General features: G+C 40.9%; 1 protein-coding gene across 1 annotated transcript; it reads left to right on the top strand.

Moving 5' to 3' along the window:
- Positions 1–4,265: 4,265 nt before the first annotated feature.
- On the top strand, positions 4,266–5,412 carry LOC147501497 (uncharacterized). The gene is made up of 2 exons (XM_086604322.1): positions 4,266–4,727; positions 4,834–5,412. The coding sequence occupies exons 1-2, from the start codon at positions 4,266–4,268 to the stop codon at positions 5,410–5,412; spliced, it is 1,041 nt and encodes a 346-aa protein (XP_086460448.1).
- Positions 5,413–14,865: the final 9,453 nt, after the last annotated feature.

Raw genomic sequence — 14,865 nt, 5'->3', positions numbered from 1 at the left:
TTAGGATAACATCAGCGACACCTAAATCTTTCATGTCAAACTTACTAGACAACATTTGTTTGGTAGATTTTATGACATCCATATTACTACCCAAAATTAGCATATCGTCTACATAGAGACAAACAATGACACATCCCTTTTGAGTGATTTTGACATAGACACACTTATCACACTCATTTATTTTAAAACCGTTTGACAACATTGCATTGTCAAATTTCTCATGCCATTGCTTAGGTACTTGCTTTAATCCATATAAGGATTTAACAAGCTTGCAAACTTTCCTTTCTTGTCCAGGAGCAATAAACTCTTCGGGTTGTTCCATGTATATTTCTTCATCTAACTCACCATTCAAGAATGCCATCTTTACATTCATTTGATGTATCTCAAATCCATGTATTGATGTATTGATATCAATAGCATCAATACATGGATTTGAGATACATCAAATGAATGTAAAGATGACATTCTTGAATGGTGAGTTAGATGAACATCAATACATGGATTTGAGATACATTAAATGAATGTAAAGATGACATTCTTGAATATAGTATCCTTATGGAAGTTATTCTTGTAACTAGAGAATAAGTGTCAAAATAATACAATCCTTCCTTTTGTCTAAAGCCTTTGACCACAAGTCTAGCTTTATACTTGTCGATTGATCCATCAGTCTTAAATTTCTTTGTGAATATCCACTTATATCCCAAAGTCTTGGAACCTGGTGGTAAATCCACCAATTCCCATGTATGATTTTGCATTATGGATTCAATCTCGCTATTTATTGCTTCTTTCCAATAAGTAGCTTTTGGAGATGACATTGCCTCCTTGAACGTTTGAGGATTATTTTCCAACAAGTATGTTAGAAAATCAGGTCCAAAAGACATTGACATTCTTGACCTTTTGCTACGTCTAAGTTCCTCCTCAATTTCGCTTTGTGTAGGATGGTTACTAGTTGTAGCGTCTAAAGTTCTCTTTGTTGAACTTGACTCTATACACATGTTATACGAAAACGTATTTTCAAAGAATGAAGCATTCCTTGACTCAATAATCTTATTAACATGTATATCTTGAATCTTTGATTTATGAACGAGAAAACGATATGCACTACTATTGTTTGCATATCCAATGAATACACAATCAATAGTCTTGGGTCCTATCTTCACCTTTTTAGGTTTAGGGACTTCCACTTTAGCAAGACACCCCCACACTTTTAAGAATTCGTAGGAAGTTTGATGACCTTTCCATAATTTGTATGGTGTTTTAAGCGTTTTCTTATTAGGAATCTTGTTGAGAATGTAATTGGCGGAAATCAAAGCTTCCCCCCACAAATTCTGGGGTAAACCATAACTTAACAACATAGCATTCATCATCTCTTTTAGAGTTCGGTTTTTGCGTTCCGCAATACCATTTGATTGAGGTGAATAAGGAGCCGTAGTTTGATGAATGATTCCATGTTCAGAACATAAACCTTCAAAAGGTGATTCATATTCACCTCCTCTATCACTCCTTATAACCTTAATCTTTTTGCTTAGTTGATTTTCAACTTCATTTTTATAGTGTTTGAACACTTCAATTGCCTCATCTTTACTTCTCAACAAGTAAACATAACTATATCTAGTGCTATCGTCAATAAAAGTAATGAATACTTTTTACCACCTCTAGTTTGCACGTACTTAAGATCACATATATCTGTATGTATTAAGTCTAGAGGTTCAATACTTCTTTCAATGGAATAAAAGGATGATCTGGGCAACTTTGATTCTACACAAGTTTCACATTTATGGTGTGGGTCTATTTTTATCTTTGGTATATAGTCCAAATTAATTAATCTACGCAAAGTATCATAATTAACATGTCCTAATCTACCATGTCATACATGTGAAGACTCAATCAAGTAAACAAAATATTCAACTTTATTGGCGCTCTTTGGCACAATAGTAAAACAAGACATCCTAAAGAGCCCATTCTGAAGATAGCCTTTTCTCACGAATACATTATTCTTAGTTAGTACAAATTTATCAGAAACAAAGACTAACTTATAGCCATTCTTGCTCAGCAGCGACCCAGAAACCAAGTTCTTGCGAATGTCAGGAACATAGAGCACCTCATTCAGAGTTAGTTCCTTCCTATAAGTCAACCTCATCACCACCTTTCCTTTGCCTTCAACCTTGGACGTAGAAGAGTTTCCCATAAAGAGTTGTTCTTCCTTTTCCACATCATGATAAGTGGTGAACATCGACTTGTTGGAGCATATGTGGCGAGTAGCACCAGTATCCACCCACCATTCCCTTTCATTTCCAATCATGAGACATTTAGAAATCATAGCAAATAGGTTCATGTCATTAACATTATCAGAAAGCGTGTCCATTGTCACATTTGCTTTAGTCTTTTGCTTCTTGTACTTCTTTGGCTTGCGACATTCACTTGCCTTATGTCTAGCCTTCCCACAGTTGTAGCACTTACCCTTCAGCTTAGTAGGCGTACAACTCTCTTCACCTCGAGTTTTGTCTTGGTGCTTCCTCTTTCCCTTAGGACTTGATCCTTCCACAACATTGGCCTTTGCCACCATGGGATCCTTTCCCTTCTTCTTAGATAGGCGGTTATCTTCCTCTATCCTTAGACGGACAATCAGTTCTTCAAGATTCATATCTTTGCGTTTATGCTTAAGATAGTTCTTAAAATCCTTCCAAGATGGTGGTTGTATGTACCAGTGTACTCGTACCCCTACGAACGACCATCGTGGGATACTACTATAAGAGCCGCCCACTAATGAGGCGTGCTTGTTTGCCCACTACTATGGTAGTCCCGCTTGCCTACTAGTGAGGCGTGCGTGCTTGCCCGCTACTGTGGCATCACTTGCCTACTAATGAGGCGGGCGTGCTTGCCCGCTACTGGGGTAGTCCCATTTGCCTACTAGTGAGGCGTGCTTGCTTGCCCGCTACTATGGCATCCAAGTTATATATAGCAGGTCCGGAGATATGTCAAGGGATTTTTTTCCATATGAAGCTTTTGGAAAGATTTCATACAAAAAGGGAAATATCTCATCAAATAAGGAAAGGGTATTTTAAGCAACATATTCATTTGTCTATAAATACCCAACAATCATTCAACAAAGAACTACGTGCATTTTTTAAACTTGATTCCAGAGAACAATTTGGATACGTAGGCAGCCATTGGTGGTACAATCCCTTTCACTCTCTATCAACCTCTCTAACAAGATCATTGGTGGGTTTGTGTGAGTTCTCACCCAAACATAATTGGCACCGTCTGTGGTCCTTATTGATGGACCCTCTTCCACGTTACTTCTTCCAAGCACCATTAATGGCAAAAACTATAAGATCCCAGGCGAACAAGAGTGCAAGAACACAAGAAGAAGAAGAAGAAGAAAATCCGGAAGTGCTAATCAATCAGGAAGTGATAGATCAACCCGCTGCAACAGATCTGCAAGATCAGCCTTTTCAACTCCAAGTGCCAAGACAACCCAGATCTAGACGTCTGCCATCTCAGGCTCCAGTAACTCACCTTCAAGATCTAGATGTTACAAATGCAAACGAAGTAGATCCGAAAAATATGGAGATAGGAGATGAAGACGTGCCGTTAGAAGTACTACGTCAGAGGTTCAGAAGAGAGAAGGAGCATAGAAACTACTAGCAGAAGCAACTAGATAAAGGGAAGCAAGTACAAAGGGATGACGCCGATGCTGCATCTTCCACACCTGCAAGAGCCCCCAGATCTGGTGATAACCAGAGTGTATTCAACCGACTACAATTTATTATGGTACATTCCATCCATTGGAGCCTGTCCCAGAGCATCATCAAAACCACTCAAGGTTAAGCAGCCATTCATCCCATTCACGAAGGCGATCCAGAACTCGAAACACCAACAACACTAAGCATAGCAGTGGTCATAACATGACAACATCCACCATAAGACGTACCCTTGGACGACAAGATCAGGACCTTAGAGACGAATTGCAACATGACCTTTGACATGGCTTGAAGGTAGAAAACCGATACAGACAAGTTGACGAAGCTCAGCCCAGAATATGGCGATACCAAAGAAACAACTCCCCAGTTCGACAACCTATCCCGTTTTATCGACATAGGTCTCGTAGTCCAAGGAGCTTGCCAAATATAGAAGCAAGCAACAGTTGGGGGCGACAACACCATGAGATGCAACGTATTGAAGTTACTCCACAAATCAAAAATCTAGAAGCCACAGGAGCACCATTCACGGAACAACAAATCAAAGACATCATCAAGAAAACAATGACCAATATAGGTGTCACTGAAGCACGATGGAAAGACCTTGCAGTGAATGAAGATGTCGTCGGAAGATTTTCCCTAAAGATACAAAATGCAGAGCATCAGGAAGGATTCAAACAACCAGACCTTCCAATGTTCAATGAAGCAGGAGGTGACCCAAACGATCATGTTATGGAGTTTAAAAGCAGGATAATTCTTTGGTGCAGAGATGATCCCCTCATGTGCAAACTTTTTCCATCTACGTTAAAAGGAGAAGTTCTACGTTGGCTTTCCAACTTGCCAGCTCAATCTATCGCGTCATTTCAGGAATTAGCAAACCAGCTCACAAAGTGGTTTAAGCATAATTGGACACGTCCTAAGGATGTCAACATCTTGCTTAACACCAAGCAACAAAAGGATGAAGCATTGGCAAAGTTCGTAATTCGTTTCTGCCAAGTGCAAGCAGAGGTCACCGATGTCCCTGACGTAATGATCATTCATGGGAGTCCATTTCGATAAAAATGGAATTTATAACTCCCTTGTACGGGACCCCCTACAATCAAAGTCCGATTTGTTTGCACGTACGCAACAGTTCATTAATGTGGAGGAAGATGTTAGATCAAAAGCCTCAAGAGACAAAGACTTTCAGAGTAAAGACTCAAATGAAGGTAAAGGCAAACAGAAGCAGAACATATCGGAGGGGCCACAACAAAAGTTAGAATACAACAAGGTTAACACAGTTCGTGAGGAAATGAAGTTCACTCCATTAAATGTCAAGTACGATGCGATATATGAGAAGATCAAGGAACGCAACTTACTTTTTCCTCCGCTACCCTTGCCTGAAAACACTAAGTCTAAACGTGACAAAAATCTTTGGTGTCACTTCCACAATGATTTCGGCCATGAAACAGGAGAGTGCAGATCCCTCAAGGGAAAAATACAGAGGCTAGTCGACAAGGGACAATTAGACAAGTTTGTGCTTTCAAAAACTGTGAGGCAAAATGTAGCAATGACTAGCCACAATGTCATACTAGCTGGTCATGCCAAAATCAATGATGTTTCACGAACAAGGCAAAAGTGTGAACAACGAGCCAAGTTTGGTTTCTTGCGAGAATTTTATCACGTCAATAACATTGATTTTGTCGAAAGAATTCGTTCAGAAACCACATAGCCTGGTCCCCTATGCTTTAGTGATAGAGATCTAATTAGCTTTCATTGGATTATGGTGAGTTCAGCGCATCATGATAGATACTGGAAGTTCTGTCAGCGTCATTTCTGCAGGTTGCTACAAGAACATGCAGCTGTCAGAAAATTTAATTATTGCAGAAAATACTCCAATCATTGGGTTTGACAAAACCGCAATAGGAAGAGACTCTCTACCAGTCACGCTCATGGACAAGTCCATTGATATTTAATTCCTCCTGATGAATTGCAAGTCCCCTTACAATGAAATCCTAGGAAGAGACTGGCTCCACCGGCATGGGCATGATAGTCTACTTTTCACCCGGCGATAAATTCCCATCTCTTGACAAAATTTGTAAGATGTGCGGTGACCAGATGACTTCCCACAACTGTCATGAAAAAGTCTTGGAGGAATATCGTCAGTCGGATATGCGGGAAAATACAATTCTCAGTAATTCGCAAGTAGTGTCTAAATCAGAATCAGTCCCGCACAGTATTTATACTTCTAGTTCACAAAATAAAGGACCGCCGACTATCAACCGCCTCTTAGAAGTTCAAATTGGGAATTTAGGTGGAGAAACAACTTTCATATTGGCAGAACTGATGGAAAATGAACAAAAAGAAATGGTAGCACTCCTCAGAAAGAACAAAAAGATATTTGCTTGGTCAGTTGAGCAGATGCCAAGAATTAGCCCAAAAGTTGCATGCCACACACTTGACATGGATCCTACCATCAAGGCAGTTCGGCAGAAGCCTAGGCGCATGGCCCCGGATAGAAAACTCAAAGTCAGAGAGGAAATTGATCGGTTACTCTTAACTCAGTTCATACGGCCAGTTTTATATCCGCAATGGTTGTCTAACGTGGTTGCAGTACCCAAGAAAGATGGTAAAATGAGAGTGTGCATTGATTTCATGAACCTTAACAAAGCTTGCCCGATTCATCCCTACCCTCCCTCTTCCATGAATATCGGAATTGGTAGATGCCACGTCTGGCTACCCACGCTTATTATTTATGGATCCGTATTCGGGATACCACCAAATCCCGCTAGCTGTTAAAGACCAAGAAGCAACTACATTCATCACTGACCAAGGGATTTTTTGTTACCAAGTTATGCCTTTCGGTTTAAAAAATGCAGGGGCTACGTACCAGAGGATGATCAACACCATATTCGGAGATATATTGGGCAAGACAATGGAGGCTTATATTGATGACATGGTTATAAAATCCAAGCACAGTGGCGATCACATCTCTGACTTACAATTAGTTTTTGACAGAATTGACAAATTCAACATGTGGCTAAATCCTTTGAAATGTGCTTTCAGACTGATATCAGGAAAATTTCTAGGGTATTTGATGACTCGTCGTGGCATCGAAGCTAACCCAGAACAGATCCGATCCATTCAAGCCATGCCCTCTCCAAAAACAAAAAAGGAGATTCAACATCTCACAGGGCGCTTAGCAGCACTAAATCGTTTCATCTCTAAATACTCGGACCGGTGACGTCCTTTCTTTCAGACGTTAAAAGACTTAGCAAGGTAGAATAATGATTGTGAAAATGACTTTCAATCAATCAAGAACTACCTGGTCTCGCCACCAATCTTGGCCAGCCCAGCTATAGGGCAACCTGTTGGAGCTTATTTGGCCGCTACAGATATTATAGTAAGTGCAGTCCTGTTCATCGATGGAGAAGACGGTCGTCCGATCTTCTTCATTAGTAAAACACTAACGGGGGCGGAAAGTAGATATTCGAGAATTGAAAAAATTGCTCTAGCGTTGGTTCATGCTGCCAGACGCTTCAAGCCGTATTTCCAAGGAAGACTTGCCAAAGTATACACGGAATATCCTCTACGCAAAGTTTTCCGAAGTGCCCAGGAATCAAGTAGACTCTCAGAATGGGACATCTACTTAAGTGCTTATAACATCAATTTTGAACCTCGCGTTTCAGAAAAGGGTCATGCACTTGCATCCCTAATGGCAGATTTCTCTATGGACGATTTTGTCCCCGAAGTCAACCAAGACAATGGTATCTATAGCGAAACGGCTATAGTTGGGGGTGAGGAAGCCCCGCCAAAGCATATTGACCCGTCATCCAATTCATGGATTGTTTATACGGATGGCTCACACAATAAATCCGGCTCTGGATTAGGATTGGTTTTATCAAGCCAGATAAATCAACCATTAAGCGCTCCATTCATTTTGGGTTCAAGACCTCCAATAATATAGCAGAATATGAAGCTGTCATGTACGCAATGCACACAACTTTGGACTTAGGAGTTCAAAAATTACAAATTTTCACTGACTCACGGTTGGTGGCAGGGCAATTCTCCAGCTCTTTTGAAGCCCGAAACGATAAAATGGCAGCATACCTAGATCTAATTCACAGATTTGCTCACTAGTTTGAAACCATCCAGATTATACAAAGGCCTCGGAATGATATTCGACATGCAGACGCCTTAGCATATCTATCCGCAGTAGTAGACATTGATGGACCAAGACAAGTTAACGTTGATTTCCAGCAAGACCCGAGCATTGACTTATCCTTGGAACAACTCGCAAACATCTACATCAATGCGTGTTGCTTTTTCAGTATTGATAGGGAACATCTACCATCAGACATTAATATTGTCAATACGAGGAAAAGGAAGTATGATATTCCCTTACAAGACAAGCCCAGCAAAGACGTTTCCCAGAAAGATAGAAACATGATTCTTCAAAAAAATGATGCAGACTCTTGCCCTATACCTGAAAGTAACGATCAAGGTGACGACAAAATTGTAGAAGATCCCGACAACTTCACTTACCCAAATGTCGTGGCAGACATCGACAATTAGCACACACCGATCATTGCATTTCTAAGCAATGGCATAGTCCCTTCAGAGCCCAAGATCGCAGATAGCATCAAAAGAGATGCATGGAAGTTTATACTTGTATCTTCATCCACAGGAACTCTACAATTGTACAGGAAAGGTAATTCATTGTCTCCTATGCTGAGGTGTCTCACAACACAAGAAGGAGCACCCGTGCTACAAGAAATCCATGTAGGGATATGCATAAATCATTCGGGTGGTCGAAGTTTGGCTGATAAGGCAATGACGCAAGGATATTGGTGGTCTCATATGCAATTGGATGCAAAAAACATTTCCCATACATGTATTCCTTGTCAGAAACATTATCATTTGGGTACTCTTCCAGCCACTGAGCTGCACCCGATTTTCTCACCATGGCCATTTACAAAATGGGGTTTAGACATCATTGGGCCCCTACCTAGAGCTCCAGAGAATGTTTGTTTTCTGCTCATAGCTATAGATTACTTTACCAAGTGGGCAGAAATACAACCTTTGGTGCACATACAAGCTTCAGACGTCAAACGGTTCCTATGGAGGGATATAATTTGCTAATTCGGTACCCTCGCTGAGTTAATATCAGACAATGGAAAACAATGGAAAACAATATCAGGCTTTGTGCTAGTCTCTATATTCAACACAATTTTTCTACACCCTATCACCCCCAAGCAAATGGGCAAGCCGAAGCGACAAATAAATCTATCTTAGCAATCCTCAAATGTCGACTCGAACAGGCTAAAGGCAAGTGGACAAGGGAGTTACCAACCGTTCTATGGGCATATAGAACAACTCCAAAGCGCTCGACAGGAATGTCATCATTTAACTTGGCTTATGGAGCAGAAGCAGGACGAAAATTTTTGTTGGGATGACCCGCACCACTGCCTTAAATGATGGCCATAATGACGAATTACTAGCTCATTCAAAGGCCAATCTAGATGAAGTACGCGAGGAAAGTATTGCTCGTCTCCTCCATTACCAAGCCGCAATGAAGAAGCAATATGACAAGAAGCTTCGCTTGAAAGTTTTTCATCCGGGCGATTGGGTCTTGTGTAGACAATCAAAGATCATTGATGTAGGAAAGCTAGGTGAAAACTGGGAAGGACCTCTTATCATTGACCGTACTGCCTCTAAGGGAGCATATTTCCTTCGCATAATTTTGGGAACCCCCCTCCCGAAACCATGGAATGCGCTCCATCTTAGGCGTTTTTATCATTAAATTGGTTTCCCATTAGTACAAATTGGTAGCTTAATTGACAGCTCCTTACTGCTTGTCCATGAGACAAACGAGCTATGTTGCTTCAAATTTCAAATCATCAATAAAAGTCCATTCTTCCACATTTGACTTCTTTACTTCCATTCAGCAAAGCAAACATAGTGTATATAAATTACTCAAAAACAATGTATGTCAAATTACTCTAGTTCAGTCAGCACTACCTTAGTTTAGGTGAGATTGGTATTTAACCTATACAAATTCAAAGTCGTGGAGATTGCGTTTACGACACCTTACTCCACGCATCAGAAAGTCGTGGAGTTTGCGTTGGCAAAACCTTACTCCACACATCAAAAAGTCGTGGAGTTTGCGTTTGCAAAACCCTACTCCACGCATCAAAAAGTCGTGGAGGTTGCATTTGTAAAACCTTACTCCACGCATCAAAAAGTCGTGGAGTTTGCGTTTGCAAAACCTTACACCACGCATCAAAAAGTCGTGGAGATTGCGTTTGCAAAACCTTACTCCACGCATCAAAAAGTCGTAGAGTTTTGCGATTGCAAAACCTTACTCCACACATAAAAAAGTCGTGAAGTTTGCGTCTACAACACCTTACTCCACGCATCAAGAAGTCGTGGGGTTTGCGTATGCAACATCTTGCCCCATGCACCAGAAAAATCTATGTCGACATGAGGCCTTAACACCTCTATCACCTCGTCATCAAGAAAAATTGTCGAGACAAGCTAGTTATGATGGTTCAACTAAGGTAATATCTCCAGCAGGTATGGAAACACTCGTCGTATCACGCATAGTTCTTTCTTCCATAGCACCATTGGGGGCAGCTGATATTTGCTCTATCTCCATAGACTGAGGTTGTCCTCAGATAATTTCAGAGTCTTTTTCAATTACAAACATATTACTCCCTGTACCTTCATTATTCAAAGGAACAAGAGGCAGCCGACGCCCATCATCTGGAGTACCTTTAGCCCAGGTAACTTCCTTCACACCAACCTCCACACTCTCAGTAACAACTACAGTTTCTGGTTTGCGAGTCCCATTAACGTCTTTGTCCACTTTGCGCTTACTCCGCCTCTCCATTGAAGCGGTAGATTTGGGGAGTACTTTAAGAGCTTTCAATTCTTCAATGCCATCATTGGCAGCTTCATCTTTTTTTTTTCTTTTCTGCGTTTTCAAGCGAGCTTCTAAAATGGGAGACGCAGTTACAAGGGGCCTCTGCTCATTGTCACGTTGCTCATCACCAACTTGTCGAGCTTTTAAAATGGTTACTTGTTGTCGGGGAGCCTGTCGTCGCGACCCATATGGACACTGGGGAACATCAAGGGCATGTCCACATCATTTTTCTTCACTATGATGGCAGCTACAAACCACTTCATTAGGCCATGACAAGTCCAAGATGTTCTCGTCCATGTCCATGCTAAAGTAAAATCTGAGATGCTCCAAAGCTTCGCTGCTCACGTGAAAGTCTGTAATACTTGGCCGATCACCTGAAAACAAAAACGTCAGTAACTAGAGTATATAGATAATACACAAGATAGTGAGTGTGCAGGTGTACCCTTCGTGTTCCATACCTATAATCCTATTTGGGACACGGGTTTCATAAGGGTTCCAATTTCCACGTACTAAGAAACAGTACTTATCCCAGTTTCGGTACCCCTTCGGTAATCCTTTAAACGTCATCTCTGGATATGCTCATTCCACATGAAACATTAAGGACCCATCTTCTTCTATATAGCGTTGCGGCCGTACCAAGAGCAGTAATTCATCTGCCCCGAAGGGACACCGGTATACTTCAGCCAAAGCGCGTGCCCTTGCAAAGACCAACCATAACGACATGGACACTTGAATCGGCGGAATTCGCCACACAGATAGAACACGAGACACCTCCTTGTCAAGAGGTACATCAACCTATACTCCAGCTGTGCAAAAGTCACCACTAATTCCCCCTCCTTCACCGGGTGTCCTTTGTCATATTCCGAAAGCTGCTCAATGCAGAAGTTCTTCAAGCGGAACATTCTTGTCAATTCATCAGAGGTCGTACTACGAGCAAATTTGTTTGTTGGTAAGGCTGTACGCTCTATCCATATGTGTTGCAACGTCTCGCCAGCAAAACTCGCCATCGTCCACCGTGTATTGGCACTAGCTTTAGCCTTCATCTCACCACCGGTTTCTTTCCCATTCACCATATAGCCTTGCGGTATACGAAACCTTAAATACTTGGAACGGGTAGCACTTAATATTCAGGATGTACAAAATAACATTACCTTCTTATAGGCAGGCAGCCACGATTTGATCTCCCAATTCAAAGGTCGGTAGACTTCTTTTTCTATTTTCATGAATATCTCTTTCTATATCAAAATGCCAAAGCTTGCAAGTATCCACACCTCAACTCTATGTTTGCAAACCCCAATAGATCCTCGACACACCTTCTTTTAAGGTCACAAACTTTTTTAGATTAATTCCTTCTTAGTTAAACAAGCACATATCAAGCTTATTAGTGTGAGCGTATGTTCCCTAAATTGATTTGCCGTCATCTTTATTTTCATGGGTCCAAATAGCAATCTTATGCTATCATTTACTAAATTACCCTTACTGATGTAATTGATTACAGCACATGGTCAAAGTCACTGAGTTTACTGGATCCGAGTTACCCGCTAGTAATGTGATGTCTATTTTCGCCGCAAGGAACGAATTCTATCCGACAAAGAGGGGGCGGTGTATATACCAGTGTACTCGTACCTCTACGAACGACCATCATGGGATACTACTATAAGAGCCACCCACTAATGAGGCCTGCTTGTTTGCCCACTACTATGGTAGTCCCACTTGCCTACTAGTGAGCCATGCGTGTTTGCCCGCTACTGTGGCATCGCTTGCCCACTAATGAGGCGGGCGTGCTTGCCCGCTACTGGGGCAGTCCCGTTTGCCTACTAGTGAGACGTGCTTGTTTGCCTGCTACTGTGGCATCCAAGTTATATATAGCAGGTCCGGAGATATGTCAAGGGATTTTTTCTATATAAAGCTTTTGGAAAGATTTCATACAAAAAGGAAAATATCTCATCAAATAAGTAAAGGGTATTTTAAGCAACATATTTATTTGCCTATAAATACCCAACAATCATTTCAACAAAGAACTACGTGCATTTTTTAGACTTAATTCCAGAGAACAATTTGGATTCGTAGGCAGCCATTGGTGGTACAATCTCTTTCACTCTCTATCAACCGCTCCAACAAGATCATTGGTGTGTTTGTGTGAGTTCTCACCCAAACAGTGGTAATTTCTCAATCATAGCAGCCTATTCTCCTAGGGTCATTCCTTCAGCAATGACATCATGGAGGATTACTTGAAGTTTTTGGACTTAGCTTATGACGGTCTTACTATCCGTCATTTTGAAATCAAGAAATTTGCCAACTATGAATTTCTTCATGCCAGCATCTTCACTCTTGTATTTCTTGTCCAACGAATCCCAAAGTTCCTTAGCAATCTTGAACGCACTATACACATTATATAATGAGTCAGCCAACCCGCTAAGGACATAATTTCTACACAAGAAATTAGCATGAAACCAAGAATTCTTGGCCAAAATCTTCTCCTTGTCGGTTTCATCAGGGCTTACATTAGGAGCCTTATCGCACAGAAACCTTGCCAAGTTAAGGATGGTCAGATAGAAGAGCATCTTCTATTGCCAGCGCTTGAAATCAGTTCCATTGAACTTTTCAGGCTTCTCCTCATGAGGAACAGAATGGGAAACATCGGTAGAGGCGACAAGAACGAATAGGAGGCGGTGGTGTTGCCATATTCAAAAATACAACTACACTTTGTTATTCCCCTAAACCAAAAAAGAAAAGAAAACATAAACAAATTTTGTTCGGTAAATAAGAAGAAGAAAATAATAAAATATGTCTTAAGTTGTTAGGAATATACAACTTAATTGTACTTACTCTTTACCAATTACCAAACTATACAAACCTTTTGTTATGTACGTGTTTTGTACTTCTTAGTTAAATCCGAGTCTAGTGTAGATACACTATGTCCTTAAGACTGATTTTTCCCTCACGGTGGTTGAAGGTTGATGGGAAACCGCCTCCCAAGATAGAACGGATTTTCTATAGAAAACTAGCACTTCAATTCTATAGAATCGATGAACCCAACATAGTATTTGACTAAGAAGGGGAGAAGAAAGATCTTAACTCGTGTGATCTAGTGTGTCTTTCTCCAAATTCATCTACTATTTATAGGTGAGTGGTGTCTCTTGAAACAAACACAGGTGACTCTTGGGAAAAAGTTTTAACTCTTTTGAAAAATCACATGTTTCGAAAAGACACACCATTTCGGTATAAAACAATATTTCGAACTAGTGCCTATTTCAAAAGATCGCACATTTTCGGCATAATGCACTGTTTCGAACAAGTGCATCTTTTTGAAAAGGTTTTTCATGCTGTTTCAAGATAAACCCATTTCATCTCAAGTGGAGTAACTTGGAAGACAAATTACTCATTTAAATCTCAGTAGACTTTATTTTTCTAACACGTCCTTACTACTGAACAATCGACACATTTTGAAGATGGCCCAAGAAAAAATCGACATCCACGTCGGGAAAGAAAGACAAGTAGATGAATCAGATATAGAGAAACTGCTGTACCGGCCTCCAAGCAATTGTCAAGGAAACGTTGCATCTCTACCCAGGAGCTCCACTATCCGCACACCGTACATGAGGCCATACAGGATTGCACCGTTGCTGGCTACCAAATCCCAGCTGGAACACGCTTATTAACAAATCTTTGGAAGATTAAACGTGATTCGCGTGTATGGTCTAACACCTCTGAGTTCCGTCCAGAGAGATTTCTCACCACCCACGCAAATGTAGTCGTTAGGGGCAACACTTCTAGTTCATTACATTTGGATCTGGTAGACGAATGTGCCCAGGAATCTCATTTGCGTTTCCAGTGGTGCGCTTGACATTAGCACGTTTGCTACAAGGCTTTGACTTCGAAACACCATTTGATGCTCCAGTGGACATGACTGAGAGTGCTGGACTAACAAACCTTAAAGCAACGCCTCTTGAAGTTCTGATCACTCCACGCCTTCTTCCAAATTTGTATTAAGGATGCATTTGCTAAGTTGAAAAAATAAAGTCCCTTTGCGTTTGAATAGATAGTCATACAAACATAAGTTATTATTGGCATGTTCTTGTCTGTAACTCAACGCACGTTCTAATTGAATATTGATCAATGATCATTATAGTTATAGTTATAAACTTTTTCCATTTGATCGTATTTTTTTTGTACTAACATACTCGCTCTCATATCTTGGGTAGTTAGGCTTCCAGTGACATGAAAGCGCCAAGGAAATAGACTCAAGGCTTTCAGGGA

This window comes from Coptis chinensis, chromosome 4 (genome assembly GCF_015680905.1).
Source record: "Coptis chinensis isolate HL-2020 chromosome 4, ASM1568090v1, whole genome shotgun sequence".
Classification (NCBI taxonomy): Eukaryota; Viridiplantae; Streptophyta; class Magnoliopsida; order Ranunculales; family Ranunculaceae; genus Coptis; species Coptis chinensis.
This window is presented reverse-complemented; position numbering and strand designations above follow the sequence as displayed.

What these genes read in the sequence shown, in the direction of transcription:
- LOC147501497 (XM_086604322.1), top strand. Translation starts at nt 4,266, where the DNA reads ATGACCAATATAGGTGTCACTGAAGCACGATGGAAAGACCTTGCAGTG. An exon ending in AGGTCACCGATGTCCCTGAC is followed by an intron (nt 4,728 to 4,833) that starts GTAATGATCATT and finishes CGTACGCAACAG; the next exon opens with TTCATTAATGTGGAGGAAGA.